The sequence below is a fragment of the Onthophagus taurus genome, chromosome 11 (genome assembly GCF_036711975.1).
Source record: "Onthophagus taurus isolate NC chromosome 11, IU_Otau_3.0, whole genome shotgun sequence".
NCBI classification, from domain to species: domain Eukaryota; kingdom Metazoa; phylum Arthropoda; class Insecta; order Coleoptera; family Scarabaeidae; genus Onthophagus; species Onthophagus taurus.
The window spans coordinates 21,036,763-21,060,042 of NC_091976.1; the positions used below are offsets into that span (position 1 = coordinate 21,036,763).

A 23,280-nucleotide genomic window follows, 5' to 3' on the forward strand; every position below is an offset into this window, starting at 1 on the left:
GGCACAGACAAAATAAGAATGATATAGATTTATATCTCGCTATTATTGATTATTATCCTAAATTTTGTTATTGTCATATGTTTGGCAAAAAAGCATATTACTCTTAACAAAGAATATGTTGTTCTATCAGAACTGGCACCTAACAGAGTAAAGAAGCTTTATTGAGTTTAAGCATACTAATTGCTTTCTCTTGTTCTCAAAATTCTGGCCAAAGTTACCCTGAACTCGAACATCTCTGTCAAATATTCCTAATTGCCTGATATTTCAGTATAACACGAGTTTCAAAAACAATGAATAGCACAAGTCAGCATTGCATAGGGTGTCAGAAAAGTCCAATAGGGTGTCCAACCTAACCCAACCATAGGGTGTCCAAACCCAACCCAGATGGAGAAATTTGGCATAAATTTTATTCAAACATTATGTACAATGTACGATCAAAGTTCGAAGTTCAAGCCACCATGGTGGAGAGAAGTAGCACAGGCCTCTCAAGAAACACGGTAACGTCGAGAAGGTTCAAATCAGGCGAATACTGCTGTACTACTAACTTCCTTCATCGTCTTCTGGAAGCACTTCCGTCATCAGAATCCCATCAAGGTAGTTCTACGAGTTTCTTTTGACATTCGCGCAAGAATTCTGACGTTTTGACGGTTAAATGTTTGCTCTTTAAGCTCACCATTATCTGCTCCGTCAAAGTTTGTTTTGCATCTTGATGCTACGAAGCCCCAAACAATGTTTGACGATCTTGTGCAGATTCATCTTGTGCTAATATTTAGCTCCTTAGTCATTTTACTGACACTCCTCCTGGAATTCAGGCAAACCTTGTCGCGGACACGCTTGACCATGGTAGGACTTACAGCAGTTTTTAGACTTATATTTCTGGGGCGATCCTCGATACTACCGATTTCCCGGTAACGACGGATTGTGCATTGGATGCCTCTACGGAAAACTCCAGCGATTTTTCCGATCTTCTTCTGAGTCACCCCTTTTATGTTCCTTTATATGACATTCGAAGTTTCGTCTGGTTTGGCCTAATCTTCTCATCTTTGCATGACCATCGGTAAACTAATAACTTTTTTAACGGAAAAAGTCTGACCTTGAATAGGAAACAATGGGAAAACAGAACAAATCAACATACCTTGAGGGCATATACTGGCCCGACAAGAAACTACAGACACTAAGTAGTCAACATTGTGGTTTCATCTGACATTCCTTTCCTGAACGATTATTTTCAACTGGTTCTGCAAATTATGGGTTTAAATTTGTAGGAGAAGATAAGCTATCTATTGTTTCATGTAATAAAAGACTTGCGTTCACTTTTAGTGAACTGTATTTGGTGCGCAGGTTTGCAATTTATTGTTATATACGACAGGTAGACGTATTAAGTAAGAAGTGGGATTCCAGGAATCAGTTAGGGATAAGGTCTCCTAACACTTCAACTAATGACTGCTATATAAAATATAGTGCTCAGGATATCTTAATAAAATCGTTTGGTTTTTTATGATCATAACAATGAGATTATTAACAAAATAGTTTTAAGGAAATAAACTTTCTGAACACCTGTATATTTGTATTCCTGCATTCCTAATTGCATATTTTCAATATAACATTTTACTGTTATATTATTGAAAGTATACATATTAATATATGTATTAAAAGAAAAATTACAGCTCAAAACAAAGTAAATTTTAAAGGAATTAACGTTAAAAATTTCTTAATTTTTCTTGTTTTTATATTTTCCTTTGCAAATTTCATAAACAACTTAAGTAATAATTTTTATAATTATTTAATAATTATTTTAATAATTATCATTAAGTATAATTTCAATCTCAGTTCCATCTGGAGTTATAAGCAAACCATGTGCGGCCCTTTTGTGCGCTTTTAGCGTCGATTCCTGTTTGCATCTTTGCCCACAATACTCACATTTAAACGGCTTAAAGGGTTTATGAACCATATTGTGTTTATAAAGCGAGGAGTACTCTGTAAAACGTTTGTTGCAATCCTAAAAGATGTATTCATGTAATTTCTAGTTATAATTATAAAAAAGAAAAGGAGAAACGTACAGCAACAGGACAAACGTATGGTTTTTCCCCTGAATGTATCCTCATATGATTTTTATAATTAGTTGCTGAAGCAAAAGCTTTTCCACACTTTTCTTTTTGGCAAACGTATGGTCTCTCGCCTGTATGAGAACGAATATGGACCTTACGAATGTTTGAAGTGGTAAATGATCGATTGCAACCTTCAATTGGACACTTAAAAGGTTTTTCACCTTGAATTAAAATTAATAAAATCTATTTTCCTAGAAAATTAATCTTACCAGTGTGAGTTCTTATATGTTTTTGTAAATCGCCTGATGTTTTAAATTGTTTTGTACATGTTTGACAAGAATAAGGTGTTTCTCCTGTGTGTGTTCTTAAATGAGCTTTTAATGAGTAACCCGTTGCAAATGATTTATCACATCCTTCCACTAAACATACATATGGGCGATCTCCTGTATGATTTCTAAAGTGTACCTTTAAAAGATTTAATTAATAAATAACTATTTTATAAACTAAGCAAATTCACCATTAAATGTTGCAAGCTGCTATAAACCTTGTTACACCCATTATACACACAAGGATACTTCTTTGTCTTTTTCTCAGATTCTTCTTCCTCTTGAACTTCTTTAACACTGTTATTTTCCATTAAACTCATCCATAACTTTTTATCAATTATAGCTCTTATGCCATCTTCAAATCTAATTTCTTGATATTCACCATCATTTAATACTTCCTCAGAATTTTCCTCGGTGTTTACTTCAGGAATGGTCACAGTATTAGCACCTTCTTCAAGAATTTCTTGATTCACTTCCAAATTTTCCTCTAAAAAAATTTTTTAATCAATAAAAACATCTCATTTACAACCAAAAACTAAATTAACCTGTTTCTGTAAAATATAACCCCCCATCTTCTAAAGAAATCACTTTATAACCGGGTAATTCATCAATCCCTCCCGTTTCATCAAAAACATTGCTTGTTGAAGCTTCCCCTTCGGTTTCAGCAATTTCATTGTTATCAATCGTGAAATAGACGATATTTTCATCTTGAGGCGTTTCTTGCACTTCCACCGTATTATTAACGATCGTGTAATATGTATAGACCGTTTCTTCGTCTGCTTCTAAATATTAAAAAATATAGTTTGGAAAATGACGTTTAAGTTAAAAGTGAGGTTAGGTATTTTGTATTGATTGCTAAAGAGTAAATATGGCTACTGGAAGGGAAAGGATTGTAAAAAGAAGGGTAAAATGAGGAAATAAGGTGATTTGGGGATTAATTGAAATTAAAAATTTGTAGATAAATGTTACTTTTATGAAATTAACGTGTTAGATGTGAAAAAATTAAAGTAATAATGTTAGGAATCTTGGGAAATTACCCATAATGTCTCCAAGGCCAGTAGACGTTGACGTGAACGTTGCCAACTTTGAAATAATTAAATGTTTTTAAATATTTTTATTTATTTATTAAAACGAAATTATTTATTATTATTAATTTTATTGTTTATATAATTGATTTTATTCCGCAAAATAAGTGTTTTTTTGAATTGTGAACAAAAAAATAAAGAATCAAAAAAATACCCTAATAAACATTATTTAAACATTAAAAATTATTTATTATTTAAGTTGTTGGAGAAAAACAACTCATTTATGGTCAAACCAAAGAAAAATTAATGAGAGTTACTTCCTTTTTACTATCTGAAAGCCCAAATTGGAATTTTATTGCTACCGCTTTGCAATAACCACATTGTTCTAAAACAATCCCTTTAAATTACACGATGACCTGAAAAGGTTTTATTACTGTATTATATTTCTTTCGAAAGTTTACTTATTGCTTTTTTAATTTTTCTTTTTAATATTTCAAAACGTAGATCATAAATTTAAATTCTATAGGTAGTTTTGCTATTAAAGATTTAGTGTTTGTTTTAAAGTTTAATTTTAAATCGTGCAATGATACGTTTTTGAAATGATACGTTTTAAAACTTGACCCTATTCTTCACGCAGATTTGCAACATTGCTATTGAGTAATTCATGCAACAGTTTTCCACGATGCGTTTGCATCACTTGTTTAAGCTTAACTACTACAATATAATTTATGATACCTCGTATAATGTAATCTGAAAACAGAGATTGTTATAAAAAAAGTAATTAATTTTTATTTCAATTTAATGAAAGTAAAATGTATGTAATCAATAATTGAATGGAAACGATTTCTTTATTTTTTTTAAGAGGAAATCTTCGTGACAATGATTAACCCACGGTGTGAGAAAGACGTTCATCACGTGAGCTTTAGAGTCCTTCTTCGCGTGGTGAATAAAGCGCGAATTGCGACCGGCGTTTTGGTGGGAAACCATCGTGTAGCCTCTCTAAATAACAATGTTGGCGGAAATCGTCTTCAGATTGGTGTTGTATCGGTCCGAGAACAAGTTACTTTGAAATGGTAATTTAATAAGTTTAAACTTTAGAAGATACAGAAAAAATATTACAAGAATGGTAAGAAATAATACATTTTTAATAAATAATAAATTCAATTTAAATTCATAAATTTTTGATTGATAATTATTTCGATTCGTTTTTAAATTTGTCTTTGAAATAACTATAATAATAATGATATAGTTTTAAATTTAAACAAAACTATTTAAATCTTCATTTCTCCGAGAATTTTAGATGGGGAAATCTATTTAAAAGACACAGAGACAGCATTCACTAAAGTAAGCATAACACAATCGCTCTAATTTTACTTTTACTGGTTGTTTTGTCTTTACGAAATCTTATATAACAGTCGTTTGGTTCACAAGAAGACGACCACGCTCAATTTATTTTGATAGTTGAATCCTTTATGAAATTCTAATTCGTATTTTATGCACAAGACTAATTTTGGCGTTTCAATTTCTTCTTATAAATCATTTCTTTCTAAAACTAATGCTAAACATTTAATTTAACTTTTGAATTTGAGTTTACCCATGGGAAAAAAGTTATAGTAGGAATTTCCAATAAAATTGATTTTGTAAACGTGGGAATTTATTACGTTCACTATAATTGTTAATTAATATTATTTATTGTATACACTTATAGCAAAAATAAATCTTAAATGACCTTAACGTACGGTTTGAATAAGATAGTTCTTGGTTTATGCCTAAATCCTTTAAACCTTGATTTCTTGAATTTTTGCAAATTATATAAAATCGTTCGAAATAATTCGATGTCCTTGGAAATCATTAAAAATGATATAAAAATACAGACAAAATGGGTGGTTTATAAATCAAATAATAATAATAATATTTATTCATTATAAACCAATTGGTAAAAATAGATATCTAAGTAAAATATAGAAATACAAAGTCAGAACTTAAAGACAAAACACAGAGACAAATCTAGACAGGTCGCTAGTTGGCTAGTCTAACTGTCCCCGGCGGATTGGCCAAAAGCTCTTCAATATCAAAATAAGCCTTATCAATTAGGAACTTTTTTTAGGAGCCTTAAAAGAACGTCTGGAGATAGCTCTCTCTCTTGGCTGTGTAAAAAATTAAACAATTGAACACAATAATAATTTACACCATTTTTTGATCGATCCTATGTCCGTTCTATTTTGCCGTATGTGGTCATGTTGCTGGGTTCGATATTTATGTAATTGGTTATTTTTCGGTTGTAAATCCATATTGTTTGTAACATATTTAATGCATTCTAGAATATACAGACATGGAAGCGTCAAACACCTAAGCTGTCTAAAAGTTACTCTGCAATTGTCGCGATATCCCTGACCTCCAACTATTCTTATTGCTCTTCTTTGTATCCCGAAGATTCGCTTAGCCATACTAGAGTGTCCCCAGGCTATTAGTCCATAAGTGATATGAGAAGCAATGAGTAGCAGAGAGAAGTATACTGTTCGCAGCGCATGAGTGGAGACAGTGACAGATAGTTGTCTCAGCAAAAAAGCAGTAGAACTAAGTCTACCGGCTAACTTAACCCCATGCTCAGCCCATGTCAGGACCGAGTCCAGATATAAACCCAAAAACTTGCATTCAGAAACAACTTCCACCTAGTCATCTGTGCGCAAGGTGAAGACCATGTTAAGTGTCTTACTTACATTTAGGGTCAGGTTATTACTATTAAACCAAACCTTAGCTAATTCAAATGTATTCCACTGTACCGCTGTAGCCGCATTCAAAACAGAACCCTGTGGCATACTGTGTTTAATATCACCGAGGTCAGAAAGTTGTGAATTAAATTTGTCATACTGTTTACGGTTGGACAAATAGGACGATATTAAGCCGCAAACTTTAGGAGATACGTTGTACATAATTTCCTTAAAAGAGTGAAGTGAGAAACACAATCAAAAACCTTTGTTAAGTCAACAAAAGAGATATTGCAAAATTCTGATTTCTCGAAACAGTCCACAATATTATCCAATAACTTCAGTACTGCACTTGTAGTTGATCTACCGTGTCGAAAACCAACCTGAGTCTTGCTAAAGCAAGAGTTTTTAAAACCGCTGACGTGACTGCAGAAGATAGCAATTAATCCAACCGAAACCCAACCTAACCCATACTGGTTAAGTATTGAACAATGTTTGACTGGCATTGATAATTGTGAGATACACAAGGAAAATTAAACCAACAATGCTGCTCAGTAATACGTAATTTTTCATAGCTGCTCATACTGCCAATTTCTCTTTGCATAACCAAACCCAACCCAACCCTTTTTTTTACGAGGTTGAGGAAAATCTACTAACAGACACCCGGCTTGGGATCTTGAGCGGCCGGATAGTATAATAATTGAATCCCCGACGATCTCTCCTTTTCTCTTTCACCTTGCCAACCGGTCAACGTAGGTCTCGATGTAGGAAGACAAATAAACAAATTACTTTTTATCACGTTATTTTAAAATTAACCTACTCGGTCGAGGGGGAGATATGGCCTTCCCCTCTCTGTCCACTTCTTTCACCCTTATCTTGCCTCCGCCTTTTGCTTTTCATGCTCTCCGTACCGGGAGTGGAAGATTGCTTCCAGGTGCTCTGCTCTCCATCGATGCAGGAGGACAAAAAAAAGACAAAAAGTACTTTTTGTCAAGTTACTATAAAATTTACATACAAGGCCGAGTTCCTCCATCTTTCAACCTGGAATCAGACATAACAGTCAGACATATTGACCGGTTAACAAGGTGAAAGAGAAGAGGAGAGATGAAAGTTACTCCGAAGTAGTGTCCAATCGGGCGATTCCAGATCTTTAGAATGCTGTAACATCTAACTCACCAAATTGTAACCTCCCGACACTACTTCACACACCCTTTCGCAGTCCTCTCTAGCTGTTCTGAATTGCATACACTTAAACAGAGTGATAAGTTGGTCTATTTCCATTTATTCTAATATTTCAAATAATCTCGCAACATGAATTCCTACATCCATAAACAGAGTGTGTTTTGGGGTGTCCTCGTCAACGTAAAACCAACACTTCGTCGTTTGCGATTTTTTATCTTGAAAAGATAACTTCTATAGACGCCATGTCCAGTCAGAGCCTGCGTCAAATGAAAATCCACTTCTCCCCAATTTCTCGTGAACCATTCTGCCACATTCGGTATAAATGACCTCGTCCATTCTTCATGTTTCTCTCATCTTGTCTGCCAGCACTCCATAATTTTTGTCTTCCATCGGCTTTCCATATACAGCTTTGATCTCTCTCTAAACAGGAGATCCATGGGCGGGGTACCAGCTATGACCTTGATACCCACTCCCTATACCCACGCCTCACACTCTTCTGTAGGCTGATGAAGTGTTTATCGCCAAACGTCTATTTACTGCCGCTAGTAATCCTCTAAATCTTTTGTACTGTAAAGCTCTTTCCCATGTTGGTACTGCATATAGAACCGCTGATGTGGCTGCAGAAGGCAGCAATTAATCCAACCCAACCCAAACCCAACCCAAACCTAAACCCAACCCATACTGGTTATTTTCTTAGTGCTATACCAAACTCATTTGTATCAAAGACAAGGGATTTGATTAGAATTTAATGAAATTCTAAAGTATCTTGAGAATTAAACACCGCGATGTCATCAAATTTTTGGTCATCTTATGTCAGAAAAGTTTACCAAGAGCAGACTACGTTTGCTATCAGTTCATGTTTCAATTCTAAATCCAACTAATTCACTACCAGCTCTAACTCGCTCATCGACCTCCTCATTGCCAACAACACCAGTCTGATCTGGTATCCAAATCAGCATTTTTGAACTGTCAATATATAGACAATGTCCGTCTGTTCTTGTATTTGACATTACAAAGATCAGTTAGATAAATAGTTTTCACAGCCTTTTAAGTCAGGTGTAAAAGCATAGATCAAGCAATGCAAGACGTATTTCGCAAGAGCTATCTTTGTGATTATTGCACCAGATCTCGCCAATTCAACAACACATTCGGTGTGTGAGACCTGTTGGACTTTGCTACACCAAGCTGCAAGACTATTTGTAACTATTGATTTTTCTTTCCTCATCTTGCAAACACCCATTTCCAGATTTTAAACATATAGTTTCAATGCAAAGTGAAGTGGCTAAACAGGTAATATTACTGTTCCCTTGTGCTTAATATATCTATGATTCGGATACAACGGTTTAGAAGAAACCCATCATTTGGATATCCTTATCCTCAATGAAATTGAGTTGAATTTTATGTCTAAATCCTCTGCTGTATTTATGGTAACACAGGTTAGTTGGGTGATTTTAAAGCTTTATTCTCCTTCAGTTCCTGCAGTTGTCTAAGCCACTTGCTCGGACATTGACCTATCAGAACCTACTTTTTATTCCGAGATGAAGAAGAAATACGAATGAACTCGTTCCCATGATAATATTTGCAAATGAAAGAGTAATCTTTACTTCTATAAGCACCTCTAAAAGAACTAGATGTATCTCTCTTCCTTGGAATTGGTTTTTGGGATCAAGAGTTAGCTTATCTTATAACCATCTTTCTCACCTATACGTTGCCAAATACTTAACATAAGCTATTTAAAGCTAAAATATGAGATGATCAGAGGCAAATATAAAAACAAACAACTGATACCCAATTCAAGAGCTCCACTATGTTTTTAAGATCACATTCAAGTCATATAAACACGTGGCAACAAATATGTGTTTCATCATTTTTTCTCCCACACTCGCTTCTGTATTAAAAGATCTTCTTTTAACTCAAATACACGTGCTAGAATTCTTCCTTTAGAAAGTTATCCATCTCACTATACATAATAAGTAATTTTGGTAACAATATGGTGTAATTAGCTTCTATTTCCCATTTCCCATAATGATTTTTGTTTATCTTAATTTATACAGTTGTTTATTACATAACTTTATAATCCTCAAAATATGAATCATAATAAAGCACTTGAGAAGAGACCCATCACAGGTAAAGCACGTGATTTAACTTTCTCGGGTTCAAGTGACCATCTCCAAGATCTCACAATACATCCCAGGAAGATCTTAATAACAAATTCTTATTATGTTGTCCTTTCACTATTTCCTTTTAAAAATCCAAAACCGTACTCTTGTTCGCAACTTGTTAACAAGTTCTTTTTAATCGTTTTAAAATTGCTCTAATTCCCTGCACATAAAACGACTATTCGAGGGCATAAACCATGACGATTAGGCATTTTAAACATTCCGTTCAGGATTCTATTTCAAGCGTACTGACCTCCGGGTCATAACCAAAAGTGGAAAGGAGGAGTCACGCGCTTTCGCCTTTTAAGAGAATCCACTTCTTGTTTGAAAACGAGGACTAAAAAAAATAATTGTGGCACACCGTAAACCGTTTTTACGATGGTGTTTACGAAATTTTCTAATTCGATTACGACATCTTCACTTCGAGATTAGGCGAGGATTCCTTCTTAGATAATTATTTCTAAGATTGCAACTCGATTTATGGCAATAATTATAAATGGAGTATTGAGATGGGAATTAATAATTGAAATGGGGTATTATTAATGGTTTGAAACGTGTTTGCAAGCTTTTTGTATGATGCGAAGTGGTTTATTATGGCCGGTTGATATGCATCTTGAGTCTTAATTATGATATATGAGTTGAGTTTGACTTAATCAGGTCACGGTTTCTTGCTCAATTAGAATTCGCGATTAAATCTTATCCCTACGTTTATGGGGGGTTAAAAAATGTTAAGAATCTGTATGGGGCATACTTAGTTTACTTTCACTTGTAAACAGGAAGCGTTCGCTATACACTTAGACACATAAAGTATCGACGATTTGAAATGATGAGAAGAAATTCTTGACCTATAACTTTTGACTCGAAATTTTCGCAAAGATTTTTTTTGCATGAATCGTGACTTACTTAATAATGATTAAATTTTGTTTTTCAGATTTTTAAATATATCTTATTTGCAACATCATTTCTTTGTGTTCACGCTGGTTCAAGTTATCAATACATAAACTTTCAAAAACCTTCGAGTTCTCAATCGAAACCATCGAAGTTAGCGTATTTACGTTCGTCTAAAGGATACGCTCTTGAGGATCGTTATAGAGGAAGGATCAACAATAACCAACCAGTTCAAAACCATGGTCTTTTACAACAACCCGATAATTTTGCAGGATTCGACACGATCCCAAAAGATTTAAATAATTTATCTTATGAAATAAACGGTAAGAAATCACCATGTTAGATTTATAAAACGAGAATGGAGATATTTCATGTAAAGGTTAAGAAATCGTGAGAAATGTTATTAAAAAGATTCTTGTTACTTGAAAGTTTTATTCTTGTTTTTATTTTTTTTAGAAATTTATGATCCATATCTGTTAACTGGAAATGCAGCAAAACAAGCATCAAGATTTCTTTACGGTCGAGGTCCGTTATTTTTTGGACAATATCCACATGTAAAGGCATTATTGAGAAATCAAGAGAAGAGACAGGCAAATGGTTTGGCTGGGAATCGACTGGGATCGCTAAGACCAAATTCTCCGTTTCATAGATATGAAAAACCACATTATTTTAATTGGTATATTTAAATAAATAATTTCTTCAGGCATAAAACTTCATTTTTATTATTCCTGAAACATTACTGTCCAGTAGTGATGATCACATCTATCCGGTCATTATGGTTATAATTTCTGGTGCATTTCTGAAGTGATACGCTATATTGCCACATTATTGCGATATTTGAATAAAAATGAAATTAATAAGAAAGCTGATAAGTCAACTTATTTGGATCCAAGATACAAAATGAACTTTTGATGCTGATTTAACTAACGAAGCAACTCTAAAAAGAGGATACTTAATTAATAATTGGCGATATTTCTACAAGAATCCTTCAAAAAATTAATTTTATAGCGAATTTTGAAAGTTATCGATGAAAATTGCAACATCGAAAATTTTATCAAAACTTCAAATATTGTTTTCTCAAAAACTAAAAGTTATTTTTGAAAACGAGTTGGTTCATTGGAAAGAGGACACCTTTATTAACATTTTGGGAAATTTTTATATTCATATTCCAAGAAATCGATTTTATACGAATTATTAAAATTTTATCGGCGAAAATTGCAAAATTCGAAAAAATGTTCGATTATTTCAAAAATTTATTTCTGAAGAACTACAAGTGATTTTTCAAAACGGTTTTTTGCATTAAAAAGAGGATACTTTAATTAATAATTGGTGATATTTCCACAAGGAACCTTCAAGAAATTAATTTTGTAGCGAATTTTGAAAATTATCGATAAAAATTGCAACATCGAACATTTTATCAAAACTTCTAATATTGTTTTCTCAAAAACTAAAAGTTATTTTTCAAAAAGGGTTGGTTCATTGGAAAGAGGACACTTTTATTAACATTTTGGGAAATTTTCATATTCATATTCCAAGAAATCGATTTTATACGAATTATTAAAATTTAATCGGCGAAAATTGCAAAATTCCAAAAAATTGTCGATTATTTCAAAAATTTATTTCTCAAGAACTAAAAGTGATTTTTCAAAACGGTTTGTTGCATTAAAAAGAGGATACTTTAATTAATAATTGGTGATATTTCCACAAGGATCCTTCAAGAAATTAATTTTATAGCGAATTTTTAAAATTATCGATAAAAATTGCAACATCGAACATTTTATCAAAACTTCAAATATTGTTTTCTCAAAAACTAAAAGTTATTTTTCAAAACGGGTTGGTTGATTGGAAAGAGGGCACTTTTATTAACATTTTGGGAAATTTTCATATTCATATTCCATGAAATCGATTTTATACGAATTATTAAAATTTAATCGGCGAAAATTGCAAAATTCGAAAAAATTGTCGATTATTTCAAAAATTTATATCTCAAGAACCAAAAGCAATTTTTCAAAACGGCTTGTTGTATTCAAAAGAGGATGCTTTAATTAATAATTGGTGATATTTCCACAAGGATCCTTCAAGAAATTAATTTTATATCGAATTTTGAAAATTATCGATAAAAATTGCAACATCGAAAATTTTTTCAAAACTTTAAATATTGTTTTCTCAAAAACTAAAAGTTATTTTTCAAAACGGGTTGGTTCATTGGAAAGAGGACTCTTTTATTGACATTTTGGGAAATTTTCATATTCATATTCCAAGAAATCGATTTTATATGAATTATTAAAATTTAATCGGCGAAAATTACAAAATTCGATCAATCATCTTGACAAATTCTATCATCTTGTTGACCTGTTGACGCGTTTATAGTTGAGCTGTAAACGCGTCAACAAGTCAACTGTAAACGCGTGGTTTGTTTTGTATTATCTTGGATTTTGTTTAAATGTGTTTTGATTTTTGATTATATATAAAAGGAAAAAGTTTCAAGTTTAGATTAAAATTGTTGAAGTTTTACTTTGGATGATGTGTTGGATTTAATGTTTAATATTTTTTCAACTTAATTGACAATTCTACTGAAGATGATTGTTTCCTCGAAATCGATATAGAAATACAATAAAATAAAAAAGCAAGAAAGAGGAAAAAATTTGTTTTTATTTAAATTGAATTATGAATTATGACCATGATTCACAGTAACTGCATTACCACCTATAATATTCGGGTTAGGTAAAGGATTGAGTCAAAAAACCAGTTTAATACCTGGATTTTCAGCTAGTAAATCGTGAATCCAGTTACTTCAATTGTTTTTGCACTTGTCCATTCAACCAATTGGATCAACCAATCAAAAGTCCTATCCACTAACTACACATGCAGTCATTGAACTGCATTTTCCATTGGTCACAATAAAAATCTAGTAATTATTTCTGACAGTGCATTGTATCAAAAATGATAAAATAGTACCAGGATAATGTAAAGATGTCCGGTTCAGATTGTTGCATGATAACCTCGACTCAGAAACACATTTCGGAAGTTCTTGTCCATAGTCCAGACTTGGTTTCTTCTGATTTTTAATTGGTTTTTTTAATCTACAAGAAAATCAAGAAAATGCAATCTACAGAAATTCCACCAGAACGAAGAAGTTCGTTTGTAAAATTTATGAACCAGATGTCAGAAGTCAGTGCTATAAATTCTCCAATGTACTGGTTGACGAAGCCCTTTACCTAGATTCTGTCTCATTTACAAATACAACAAAATCATATGTTAGAGATTCTACCAATTTTAAGGAATTAATCAAAAATATAAAGTTAGATTCGTTTGGTAAGCTTCGATATAAAACCTCCATTTACCAGAGTATCAGTCAAAGATGGTCTTCACCTTTGTTATCGGTAATCCCCAGTTTCTACATGGGTATGTTTAAATAGCGTTAAAAAGGTGTCCGTGGAAATCAAAGCTATGGTTGCGTTACGAGGATAACACTTTTGTGATCTGGTAGCATGGATAAAAGACAATCATTCGTAGACCATCTGAGTTTAGTTACCGCAAAATTAAAGTTCTGTATCGGAAACTACATTACCGGCGTTCGACAATGAAATTTTTTAGTTTTCAATGGTAATTCCTTATTCGGTCGCCGACCGGTGGTTCCCCATTCTACTGGGTGACATATTTTCCGAAAAACATTTAGAACGTTGGGCGTATTGTAGGCAATATTTAAAAATATTGGGAATGTGTTTGATGCATTAAACGAAGAGGATGCGTCAATCAAAATTTCAAGGGACCTACTTAATGATAATACAACAAAATTAGATTTGATTTGATCCATTGCATCAAATTATGGCTTTCTTAGCGCATCAATAAAAACATTGGAAACATCTGGGCTTCCGGCTTTTAGATAGGTTGATGTAGTGATACAACCTCAGGACTTAATTAATGGCATAATCAGTGAAGCTGTTTTCTTCAACTAACATTTTTGAAGCATATTTTTGGTTTCCCTAGTTATAACAAAATTTGTGCGTTGCGGTGATAATGGCCAGGAAAAATCCACGCATATCTAAGCTTATAATGTAAATGGGTTAACATTGGCGGCAATTATATTGAAAAATAACTAGTAACCATTTGATTTCTATAAATAAAGTAGAAACCTTGTACACCAAAATAAATTTTATTTAAAAAAAATACATAATTCTTTTCTATATATGATTAAAATTGATAAAATGAATAAATACTCCTAAAACTATCAATATCACACTAAAATCTAAATGATTTCCTTTATTACATAAATCTCCTTTACAAAAACACATAAATACTCGTTGATGATTATATTGTGTATAAGCACATCTTTCCTCATTATCAGATGGTCCTCTTTGCAAACAATGCCGTTGAGTTGCTATGTCATAATCTAAAAATCACCGAAAAATTTGAAAAAATTGTAACATGTGTTGCCTAAATCCCAAAAAAAGCCTCAACTTCAAAATAAAATTAATAACCTTCTTTTTGGGCGTTTTCTGTTTCTAACATTTTTCCGCACCACCCAGAAGCGCAAGGAGCCGAAGTGATGCCTGTATCATTTGCTTTGAACACAAAGGTGTCTTTGCAACTTCCTAATTCGCCTCTGCTTCGGCATACGTAGCATCGTTGTAAGAGTCCTAATGGATAAAACAGCCAGTGAAAAAGCGTAATGAATTTTTCATAGATTTTCACTTACCGTTATTAAAACTTGGGAGAATAACTATAAAGATGAACACAACCGTTTTATAATGCATCGCGAATGCTTATTTGGTTAAGTTTCTATCACATAAAAGACATTTTTTGTACTTTCACCTGGCAGTGACTACTACTTCTTGAAGGTGAAGAACTTGGGTGTAAACGTATATTTTATACGAAAATGAACAAAAGTTATTGTACATCAATCATCAGAATCACTTACAAATTTTTTGGTATTATCAAAATTTGTTTTTAACTCTTTTTTACTACTAAAACTAGTAAAACTATCATCATCGGAAGTTTCATTACTTTTTAATTGAAACCCCTTATCAGAATTTTTCACCCTCATTCCACAACAAGTTTGGATAAAAACCGATCCAACTTGAACGGTGGATTGCTTAATTTTCCCCTTTTCTTTCAAATCATCGCTGTTTTCGCCTTCTTCTTCATCATAATCGCTAAAAATTTCTTTCTTACGATTTATAATGCGCAGTTCTCGATAAGTTTTAAATTTGTGTCTTCGCGTGCATGTTATAATTAACCCAGAAATGTAACAAGAAATTGTTAACGAAAGAATAAATCCTAAATACATCATGTGACGTAATAAAGCTTGCGTTAATAATCTCGATTTTGAAACGACAAATATCATAATTTGTTGCATTCGAACACCATCTACTTGGCAAGTGTAATTTCCTTCTTCTTCTTTGGTAACTTCGTGAAGATACAAAGTGTTGAAGGTGTCCACAGTTATTTTTGGTTCCAAATCAGGACTTGGAGGAGGAACACTTTCCCCGGGAGGGAGTTTTCTGCCGTTTTGACTCCATGAAACGATGTTTTCTAAAGAAGACCTAATTTTTTTGTTATAAAAGAATAATTAAGATAAAATCGAATTACTCAGGACAAACTAAGGTTAAATGCGAATTTTCGGTCAACACGAAAGTTTTTCTGTATTTGTATCCGGTTTTTTTAGTGGATTTCCATCCGCTATAAACTCCTTCAGCATCTAAATAAATAAATTTAGTATAAAATTTATTTTTTTGGTATAAAAAGAACCTGGATTGCAAGCTCCTTGACATTGTTCGGAAATTTCAAAATCAGGAATAACACTCGTTGTGTTAAAAATCATGGGTACTAATTCTTTTAAAAGAAAAGATTTACAGCTTATTTTGTCTAATTTAACAAATATCGCTTCGGTTTCGTTTAATACCTTTCTAAAAGTTCCGTTCTTAAATTTAAATCAATTTTAAATTTGAATTTGATATACAGTGGCGGACAAAAGTTTACATACAGCATTGAATTATTATAGCAACCAATGTTTGATAAGGTAATGCTTGGGGTCATTGTCTTGCTGGAATATGCAGATATCCTCTACAGCCAAGATGGTTTCCCACAGATGGTTTCAAATTTTGTTTTAAAATACGTTTATATTTGTACCGACCCAAAATTCCATCAATGAATGCCAGTTTTCCTACACCCGATGCTGCTATCGCTCCCGAAACCATGCAACTGTAAAGCCGTGCTTTACAGTTGGTCTTTCAACACCATCGCCGTGTTTCGTTTCCTTCAAATTTTTGCCCGACCATCACGTCCAAAAAGGTTGTACTTCGACTAGTCAGTAAATCAAAAATCAATTCCTTTGTCGACATGAAATTGAGCAAATTCTAGTCGAAGGCGGCGATTCTTTTCTGAAATCAGCGATTTTCTACGGGGTGTACTGCTGAAAACTCTAGGGTTTTTGCTTACTTCTCATGTAGCTAGTGAGCAAATTTATTGACAAATACATATACCTTGGCCATGAAGTCCGGATTGATAGAGACAATCAGACGTGTGAGCTCTTGAGAAGAATAACCTTAGGTTGGGCAGTTTATGGAAAACTTTGGGACATATTTAAGACGGATATCCCCATAAGCATGAAACGGGAAGCTTTCAACCAATGTGTGCTCCCCAGTCTTAAAATACGGGGCTGAAATACTATCACTTACGAAGACATCTGTAAGGAAACTACAAGTGACACAACACAGAATGGAGAAATCCATGTTGGGGTTGACAAAAAGAATCCTGGAATGGCGACCAAGAGCAGATAAACGCAGTCGAGGTACACCACCGGCCAATAAATTGGATCGCAATGGCTTAGAACAGGGAGGAATGGGGTTGCCTTGAGGAGCCCTATGTCCAGCAGTGTAGAGAATCGGGCTGATGATGATGATGATTGAGCGATTTGTTTTTTAATTCTGTATGTAGACTTTTGTCCGCCACTATATTTAGTGCCATCTACCGTTCGAGAGATCTTAACAGCACACATTCCCGCCATTTTTCGAATTCCCTCCCCTTGGGGACGACCGCAAGTTTCACACGGGCCCCATGCAGAAAATTTTGTCATTAATTCCAACATTACATTCAAAGTCTTCCTTAAATAAACGTAATTAGCACCGTTACTGTTATTAAATAAATTATTGATGGGTTTAAAATAATCGTTAGTGTAAATAGCCCAAGAAGTAAAGTTTCCTTCTTCTATATTCGTCGAATTATCGGCTACATCAATATAAAAGTTAAATAAACGTTCGTTTTCGTTCCATTCTGGATTAAAACAGGAATAATAACCCGAATCGTTAATCGTAATATTTAATATTTTAAGAGAGTGGTCGATGTCGACGTAAATTCGACTTAAATTTTTGTTGTTATTCGTGTCAATTTTTAATTCGGTTTGATTTATATTATCCACAGTTTTTGCTTTGTACCAAATTTTGGATTCCTCGTTATCTTGTTGTTTACTAAAAAAAAATAAAATTAAATAGTCATTAGGACTAATGACGTTTAGGAGAAATGACCGTTCAGTTTAAATGTCACACAAACCGTGGTGGGAGATAAAAACATATAAACGTGCGGTGTGTTGTTGTAATTAACGTTTAAATTTGAGGTAAGTTGTTAAAAAGGAATCGTTTACCAATAATGGCATTGCATAACTACGTCCTGTGCAATTTCTACGGCGAACAATTCGAATAAATCTCCAGATTCGGTTGAAATGGGCCTATCGCGCTCCCTACAAAAAACCGAACGCTTTGGTTCGTCTTCGTCTTGCGAACATCCCTTCTTTATCAATATTATTATTAGCGTCAATGCGGCGTTAATTTCGCGGGGAAAAATCATATTTTAAATCTCTAAAATTGAATCGATTCTGACAGCGATTTGGCGACATAGCAAGTTTAATATGAGTGATAAAGATGGAGCATATTTTGATTGCAACACCATTGGTGTTTTTCGATTGTTTTTTAATAATTTAATTAAAAAAAATTGGGAGATTATTACTAAATTAACTTTTAACTTTAATAAAATGAATTATTTATTTTTATTAATGAATATGAATTAATTGGAGGTGATTTAAATTGATGTTGGGATCAAAATTTTATATAGTTTAAATGGTTCAAAGGTTGACCGCTTGCAGTGTTGCCAAATAGTAAACGAGCGTTCAACTGTTTATTAGGCGGGACGCTTTGGACCTGCGCAACAATGTCGCATGCTTTAGGCATTTTGATTTAAAAAAATTAATTTACAGATAAGAAAAAAATCGGTTTGAAACATTATTTTACCGTGTAATGTATGTTTTTAGATGTAATACTGTTTCGGTTCGAACAATCACGGGGTGAAAATCTATTTTTAAATGGTACCAGTCGGAGTAGCGAAGCTCCCAGAATTCCAAACATACGACGTCAACATGGCGGACGAACTTAAAAGTGAGTTGTTCAATATTTTAAGGTATTCTTCTCAATTTCGCCACGTTCTCTTTAACTTGGCCCCTTCCAACAGATTCCTATCATCCCATCGTAAACTGTAAAAATACTCGCAATGGTCATTACATCACCAAACACCTCATAAACCTTAATCAAACCATGGGCTGTGATATGTTTAAATTTGAAAATGGTCATGTTCCAAATTCAAACCTACCGATGATTTTCCCTTTATAACTTAATCGGAACATAAAAACATCCCTTCAATTAACAGTAAGTAGACGTCTTTTACAAATTCTTCATATATTTACAGTTGAATCAGCCAGTACTTTGCTAGACTTGGATAGGAGCCCCAAAATGTCCAGTGAAAGCATCAGCATAAAACAAGAGCTCGATGATGACGATTCCAATATGGAAATTGACGACGACGTACCCCGTTTAGGACCGGCCACATTCGGTTTACAAAGAGTAGGAGCTCCGATCACCCCAAAACCGTCACCATCACAACCGACACAGGTACTCAATGCCCGAGGTATGCCTGCAAGAATACGGAAGAAAAATCGTTTGTTTTACGACGATGACATCGTGAATACACCTCACCATCGAGTACCATCGGCGAAAAAGCAAAAACACACCCCTCAAAAACGACAGAAATTAACCCCAACAAAAAGTTACAAAGACGTTTTAAAATATAGCGTTAAAAAGTTTGCTAAGGAACAAAAACCAGTTATCGGGAATACCCCACCCCCAATACAATCATCCGATCGAAAAATTGGCCAAAAAATCGGTATGAGACTAAGAAATTTATTAAAATTACCCAAAGCTCATAAATGGGTTTGTTACGAATGGTTTTATAGTAACATAGACAGATGCTTGTTTTCTGGTGATAATGACTTTACTATATGCTTAAAAGAATCATTTCCTGAGTTAAAAACAAGAGAGTTAACTCGTATTGAATGGACGAAAATTCGCAGGATGATGGGGAGGCCAAGAAGGTGTTCTCAAGCTTTCTTTGACCAAGAACGCCTTGATTTAGAAAAAAAACGAAACAAAATTAGAGCGTTACAACAAAGAAAAGCAACAGATTTCGCCAACTTTCAAGATTTACCATCAGAAATCCCAATGCAATTAGTTATCGGTACAAAAGTAACCGCAAGACTAAGAAAACCACAAGATGGGTTATTTACAGGAAGTATCGACGCCGTTGATACATCAAACAACACCTACAGAATAACATTTGAACGACAAGGATTAGGAACACATTCCGTTCCTGATTACGAAGTCCTTTCAAACGAACCACCGGAGACGATGACAATATCAAATTTCCAAAATAAGTTCCGCCCAAGGAACGGACTTTCCCCATACTCAGCAGTAAGAAGCCCTCCATATTCAGCAACAAAACTAAAAAAGGATCCGTTATTATCCATGGTAAATAAACCACTGTTTACGAGTGCTGAACGGATTGGTGGATTTCCAACAAAACTTTTAGAAAAAATTGTTTTGGTTACAAAGATTTTGACGAAAAAGAAAGAAAAAATCACCGTTTTAAAACGAATGAATTCAGAAGCTGAAAAGATCCGTTCTTTTAATAAATCCATAAATTCGCTTAGTGATGATTTCGAGAGAAAATACGCAACGGTTTTAATTGAGTTAGAAAAATTAAATGTCGATCTCGAAAAGTATTTAGATGAAATGCAAACGTACTGTCAAGAAATTGCTTTAGAACCAAGTGTTGCAGCTATGTTGGCTCCAAGTCATTTACGAGAAAAATGTCGAATCGAAGCCACAGAAATTGTACATAGATACAATATGGTTCCGAGTGGAGATCGAGAACCAGTTAAAAGTAAATCGATCTTAGATTTAATTACGGATTTAACCGCTTTAATGCTTCAAGTGCGGAGTTTGTCCGATTCCGATCAAAACGCGTATGAATTACAAGTATTGGAAGGTACGATGGAACAAATTAAACGAAAATTAACACCAGGAAATGTTACAAAGTTCCAAAGTAACGTTGAAGTGCACATGAAGCATATTCAAGTCGGTTTGAGTCAGTCTTTCAATGGTAATGCAAGTTTGAATACAGTTTTGAATGTGAGCAAACCGTGATGGCACCTTAACAATTATAATTTTCTTTCACTTTTTTGCGAACATGTGCTTAGGTGTGCAATAATCAAGAAACATTCTATTGTTTTTCTTTATTCTTTCTTTATAAGTGGAACTTTAATCATTTATATTATTACACTTTGATAATGTATTTTAGATGGTATACATACTTTTTTTTGCGAAAAATTGGTTAACCTTGATAATTTGTATATTTTCTAATTTTTAGATTTAACCATTTGTGAGCGTGTAAAAACAGAAACCTAAATGCATGTGAAGCGGTGTTTTCCTAATTTTTGATGATTTATATTCGTCAAGTTTATAAACAGATGTATATATAATTATAAGAAATATTTGCTAGTGTTACTTGTAGATGTGAAATGCTGTTTCTTACAATTTAAAAATTTTTGGAAAGGGGTAACTGATTTATTTGAAAAAGATTTCTGATATAGAATAAAATTTGTTATTTATTAAAAGATTATCTTATTAATATCGTTTTATTTTTTTTTTTTTCTTTTGAAGGAATGAACCCAAAATTATTCCTGCATATCCTGAAGAATATCAAAATAATCCTTTCTATGAAAAACTTACCTACATGTACCATTATCACATCAAATATCCTAAAAATATGGCTTCTTTATGATTTGGTGCTTATTAGAAAACTAATTAAACATGTAAATAAAGAAAAAAAGGTGAGATATATTAATATAATAAATTCTAAAATTAATTTATTTTTTCAGTACATAGTAAATTTACCAACAACACTACACAGCTTGCAAGAATTCAGTTAGTTCACCAGACAAATTTTTCTAAATAGTAATAAACGTTTGAAGGCATAAATTTCTGTCACTAAGCGAATCTTTGACGAACCAGCTTGATTTTAAGGACGAGATAATCAAGGTTTGTGCATACACATTAACTTTTATCTTTTGCAAAATATTAAGCCTTTGGCCTACAACCACGAGTGAGACTTGTGGAAACGAATTTGTGCTGTAGACGAAAACCACTAGTCTGACTCGTGGTAAGGAATTTGTACCATAAGCGAAAATCACGAATCTGGCGCGGGGTGAGTAATTATACATTTTGGGAATGTTTGAGCTGAACAGCTGAATAATTCGGCAGATAGCGCGTAGGCCAAGTGATTAAAAAAGGATTTGTTACTGGATCGTTGTTAAATATTGTTTCAAAATAATCGATATATTCGAACGATATCTATATTGCACGTGTTGCAAGTGCATAAGTTGGTTAATTACATCTTCCTTATGTTATTTTATCGCGACAAAGATTTAAATAAATAATTTACTAAAACATTGCAACAAAATAATATCTTATCCAGATCGTACAATAATAGAACATTAAGTAACCGTGTCGTAATAGGTTTGTTCGTAGAACAACTTATAGTCACTCATGTTAAATAATGTACACACATGTCAATAGATTTGCTTGCATCATTTGACATGTGCGAATGGAATTTCGAGTTTTAAACCAGTCAGAAACGGTTTAAGCAATTATATGTGCAGTATCAATCTATAATATATAAATTTGTATTAAAACATCCAATAATGCTTGATTTGGACACTATATCAGTTACGCATACGTTATGTGTGACGTAAACATATTAAAAACGTTAAAAGTAGTCTGCTTTTTCTGGTTAAGGAATTACAATTCTTTATTACATTCGTCCCGTAAAATCATTAGGCTTGTTTTGCTTCAAGTGTAGTTTCAAACAGTTTTGAACCTTTCTGCGCATACATATTGCATATTATACTTATGCGCGGAATGGTTCAGGACTGGTTGGAACTACACTTGAACCAAAACAGGCCTATCGACACCCGTTGAAACAATTTTGAATCCTCTGCAAGTGTCCCAACTAAAAATAGCTGTTTCTTCTCAATAAACTCCAATTTTAATTGTTTCTCATCTTATTCCCCGTAATTGTTCCTCTTACCTTCCCAGGATTCGAATCACATTTTGCTAGTATCATACTTTTCAGATGGTCTGTCAAGGTCTACGTTTCGCATCCAAAGGTGAGTTTCCACAGGTTGGTATATGCTTTATACACCTTCATTTTGGTTTAATTTGGCACTCTTCTGTTCATTAGTTTAGTGTTTCTTGCTGTCCTCTTCCACCTATCATCACCCCTAGGTATTAAAAATAATCATCATATATATATGATATGATAACATATATGATAATCGTCTTATTCTTATTTTATTCGCTGTCAGGAATATATGTTATCCTGTATTCTACGCATCCAGGTTCTTTGACAGATCTTGTCCGCTTCCCACAAAATGTTACAATGACATCCACAATTTTATAATTGCATATGACCTGTTCCTAATTTCTTTGTTGACATTTTACATTATTTGTTAATTTCAGATACAAATATGATGAACACTAATGTTGCCTCCTGTCTCAATC

The 23,280-nt window shown here is 33.4% G+C and overlaps 5 protein-coding genes across 8 annotated transcripts; 2 read left to right on the forward strand and 3 right to left on the reverse strand.

The window, feature by feature from the left end:
- Positions 1 to 1,767: 1,767 nt before the first annotated feature.
- LOC111414395 (zinc finger protein 143-like) lies at positions 1,768 to 3,459 on the reverse strand. The gene is made up of 6 exons (XM_023045728.2): positions 3,412 to 3,459; positions 2,920 to 3,156; positions 2,566 to 2,861; positions 2,318 to 2,513; positions 2,061 to 2,269; positions 1,768 to 1,999 (listed from the first exon to the last, which is right to left on the reverse strand). The coding sequence occupies exons 1-6, from the start codon at positions 3,413 to 3,415 to the stop codon at positions 1,796 to 1,798; spliced, it is 1,146 nt and encodes a 381-aa protein (XP_022901496.2). The 5' UTR covers positions 3,416 to 3,459; the 3' UTR covers positions 1,768 to 1,795.
- Positions 3,460 to 4,365: 906 nt separating this feature from the next.
- LOC111414423 (uncharacterized) lies at positions 4,366 to 11,047 on the forward strand. The gene is made up of 3 exons (XM_023045764.2): positions 4,366 to 4,525; positions 10,380 to 10,659; positions 10,793 to 11,047. The coding sequence occupies exons 1-3, from the start codon at positions 4,523 to 4,525 to the stop codon at positions 11,020 to 11,022; spliced, it is 513 nt and encodes a 170-aa protein (XP_022901532.1). The 5' UTR covers positions 4,366 to 4,522; the 3' UTR covers positions 11,023 to 11,047.
- A 3,426-nt stretch (positions 11,048 to 14,473) lies between these two features.
- On the reverse strand, positions 14,474 to 15,181 carry LOC111414401 (QVR superfamily protein rtv). Its single transcript, XM_023045736.2, has 3 exons — positions 15,036 to 15,181; positions 14,818 to 14,976; positions 14,474 to 14,729 (listed from the first exon to the last, which is right to left on the reverse strand). Exons 1-3 carry the CDS (start codon positions 15,091 to 15,093, stop codon positions 14,521 to 14,523), a joined length of 426 nt encoding a protein of 141 aa, XP_022901504.2. The 5' UTR covers positions 15,094 to 15,181; the 3' UTR covers positions 14,474 to 14,520.
- Positions 15,182 to 15,220: 39 nt separating this feature from the next.
- Positions 15,221 to 18,230, reverse strand: LOC111414400 (uncharacterized). Its single transcript, XM_023045735.2, has 5 exons — positions 17,979 to 18,230; positions 17,310 to 17,805; positions 16,088 to 16,259; positions 15,929 to 16,037; positions 15,221 to 15,882 (listed from the first exon to the last, which is right to left on the reverse strand). Exons 1-5 carry the CDS (start codon positions 18,179 to 18,181, stop codon positions 15,237 to 15,239), a joined length of 1,626 nt encoding a protein of 541 aa, XP_022901503.2. The 5' UTR covers positions 18,182 to 18,230; the 3' UTR covers positions 15,221 to 15,236.
- On the forward strand, positions 17,870 to 21,349 carry LOC111414398 (Myb-interacting protein 130). Of its 4 annotated transcripts, none has more exons than XM_071200062.1 (4): positions 17,870 to 17,951; positions 18,642 to 18,787; positions 18,839 to 19,032; positions 19,082 to 21,349. In XM_071200062.1, the coding sequence occupies exon 4, from the start codon at positions 19,117 to 19,119 to the stop codon at positions 20,863 to 20,865; it is 1,749 nt and encodes a 582-aa protein (XP_071056163.1). In that variant the 5' UTR covers positions 17,870 to 17,951; positions 18,642 to 18,787; positions 18,839 to 19,032; positions 19,082 to 19,116; the 3' UTR covers positions 20,866 to 21,349. The 4 variants fall into 4 exon arrangements, with proteins under 4 accessions (XP_071056163.1, XP_022901501.2, XP_022901502.2 ...); XM_023045733.2 differs by having other exon boundaries at positions 18,642 to 18,765; XM_023045734.2 differs by having other exon boundaries at positions 18,642 to 18,765; positions 19,097 to 21,349.
- Positions 21,350 to 23,280: the final 1,931 nt, after the last annotated feature.

What these genes read in the sequence shown, in the direction of transcription:
- LOC111414395 (XM_023045728.2), bottom strand. An exon ending in ACATATAAGAACTCACACTG is followed by an intron (nt 2,270 to 2,317) that starts GTAAGATTAATT and finishes TTTTAATTCAAG; the next exon opens with GTGAAAAACCTTTTAAGTGT. An exon ending in CATACGTTTGTCCTGTTGCT is followed by an intron (nt 2,000 to 2,060) that starts GTACGTTTCTCC and finishes TACATCTTTTAG; the next exon opens with GATTGCAACAAACGTTTTAC.
- LOC111414423 (XM_023045764.2), top strand. An exon ending in TTTATCTTATGAAATAAACG is followed by an intron (nt 10,660 to 10,792) that starts GTAAGAAATCAC and finishes TATTTTTTTTAG; the next exon opens with AAATTTATGATCCATATCTG.
- LOC111414401 (XM_023045736.2), bottom strand. Translation starts at nt 15,093, where the DNA reads ATGCATTATAAAACGGTTGTGTTCATCTTTATAGTTATTCTCCCAAGT. An exon ending in TCTCCCAAGTTTTAATAACG is followed by an intron (nt 14,977 to 15,035) that starts GTAAGTGAAAAT and finishes TTTATCCATTAG; the next exon opens with GACTCTTACAACGATGCTAC. An exon ending in AGAAAACGCCCAAAAAGAAG is followed by an intron (nt 14,730 to 14,817) that starts GTTATTAATTTT and finishes GGTGATTTTTAG; the next exon opens with ATTATGACATAGCAACTCAA.
- LOC111414400 (XM_023045735.2), bottom strand. Translation starts at nt 18,181, where the DNA reads ATGATTTTTCCCCGCGAAATTAACGCCGCATTGACGCTAATAATAATA. An exon ending in GTTATGCAATGCCATTATTG is followed by an intron (nt 17,806 to 17,978) that starts GTAAACGATTCC and finishes ATTTTTTTTTAG; the next exon opens with TAAACAACAAGATAACGAGG. An exon ending in CTGTTAAGATCTCTCGAACG is followed by an intron (nt 16,260 to 17,309) that starts GTAGATGGCACT and finishes TTTAAATTTAAG; the next exon opens with AACGGAACTTTTAGAAAGGT.
- LOC111414398 (XM_023045731.2), top strand. Translation starts at nt 18,693, where the DNA reads ATGGTACCAGTCGGAGTAGCGAAGCTCCCAGAATTCCAAACATACGAC. An exon ending in CATGGCGGACGAACTTAAAA is followed by an intron (nt 18,766 to 19,072) that starts GTGAGTTGTTCA and finishes ATATATTTACAG; the next exon opens with TTGAATCAGCCAGTACTTTG.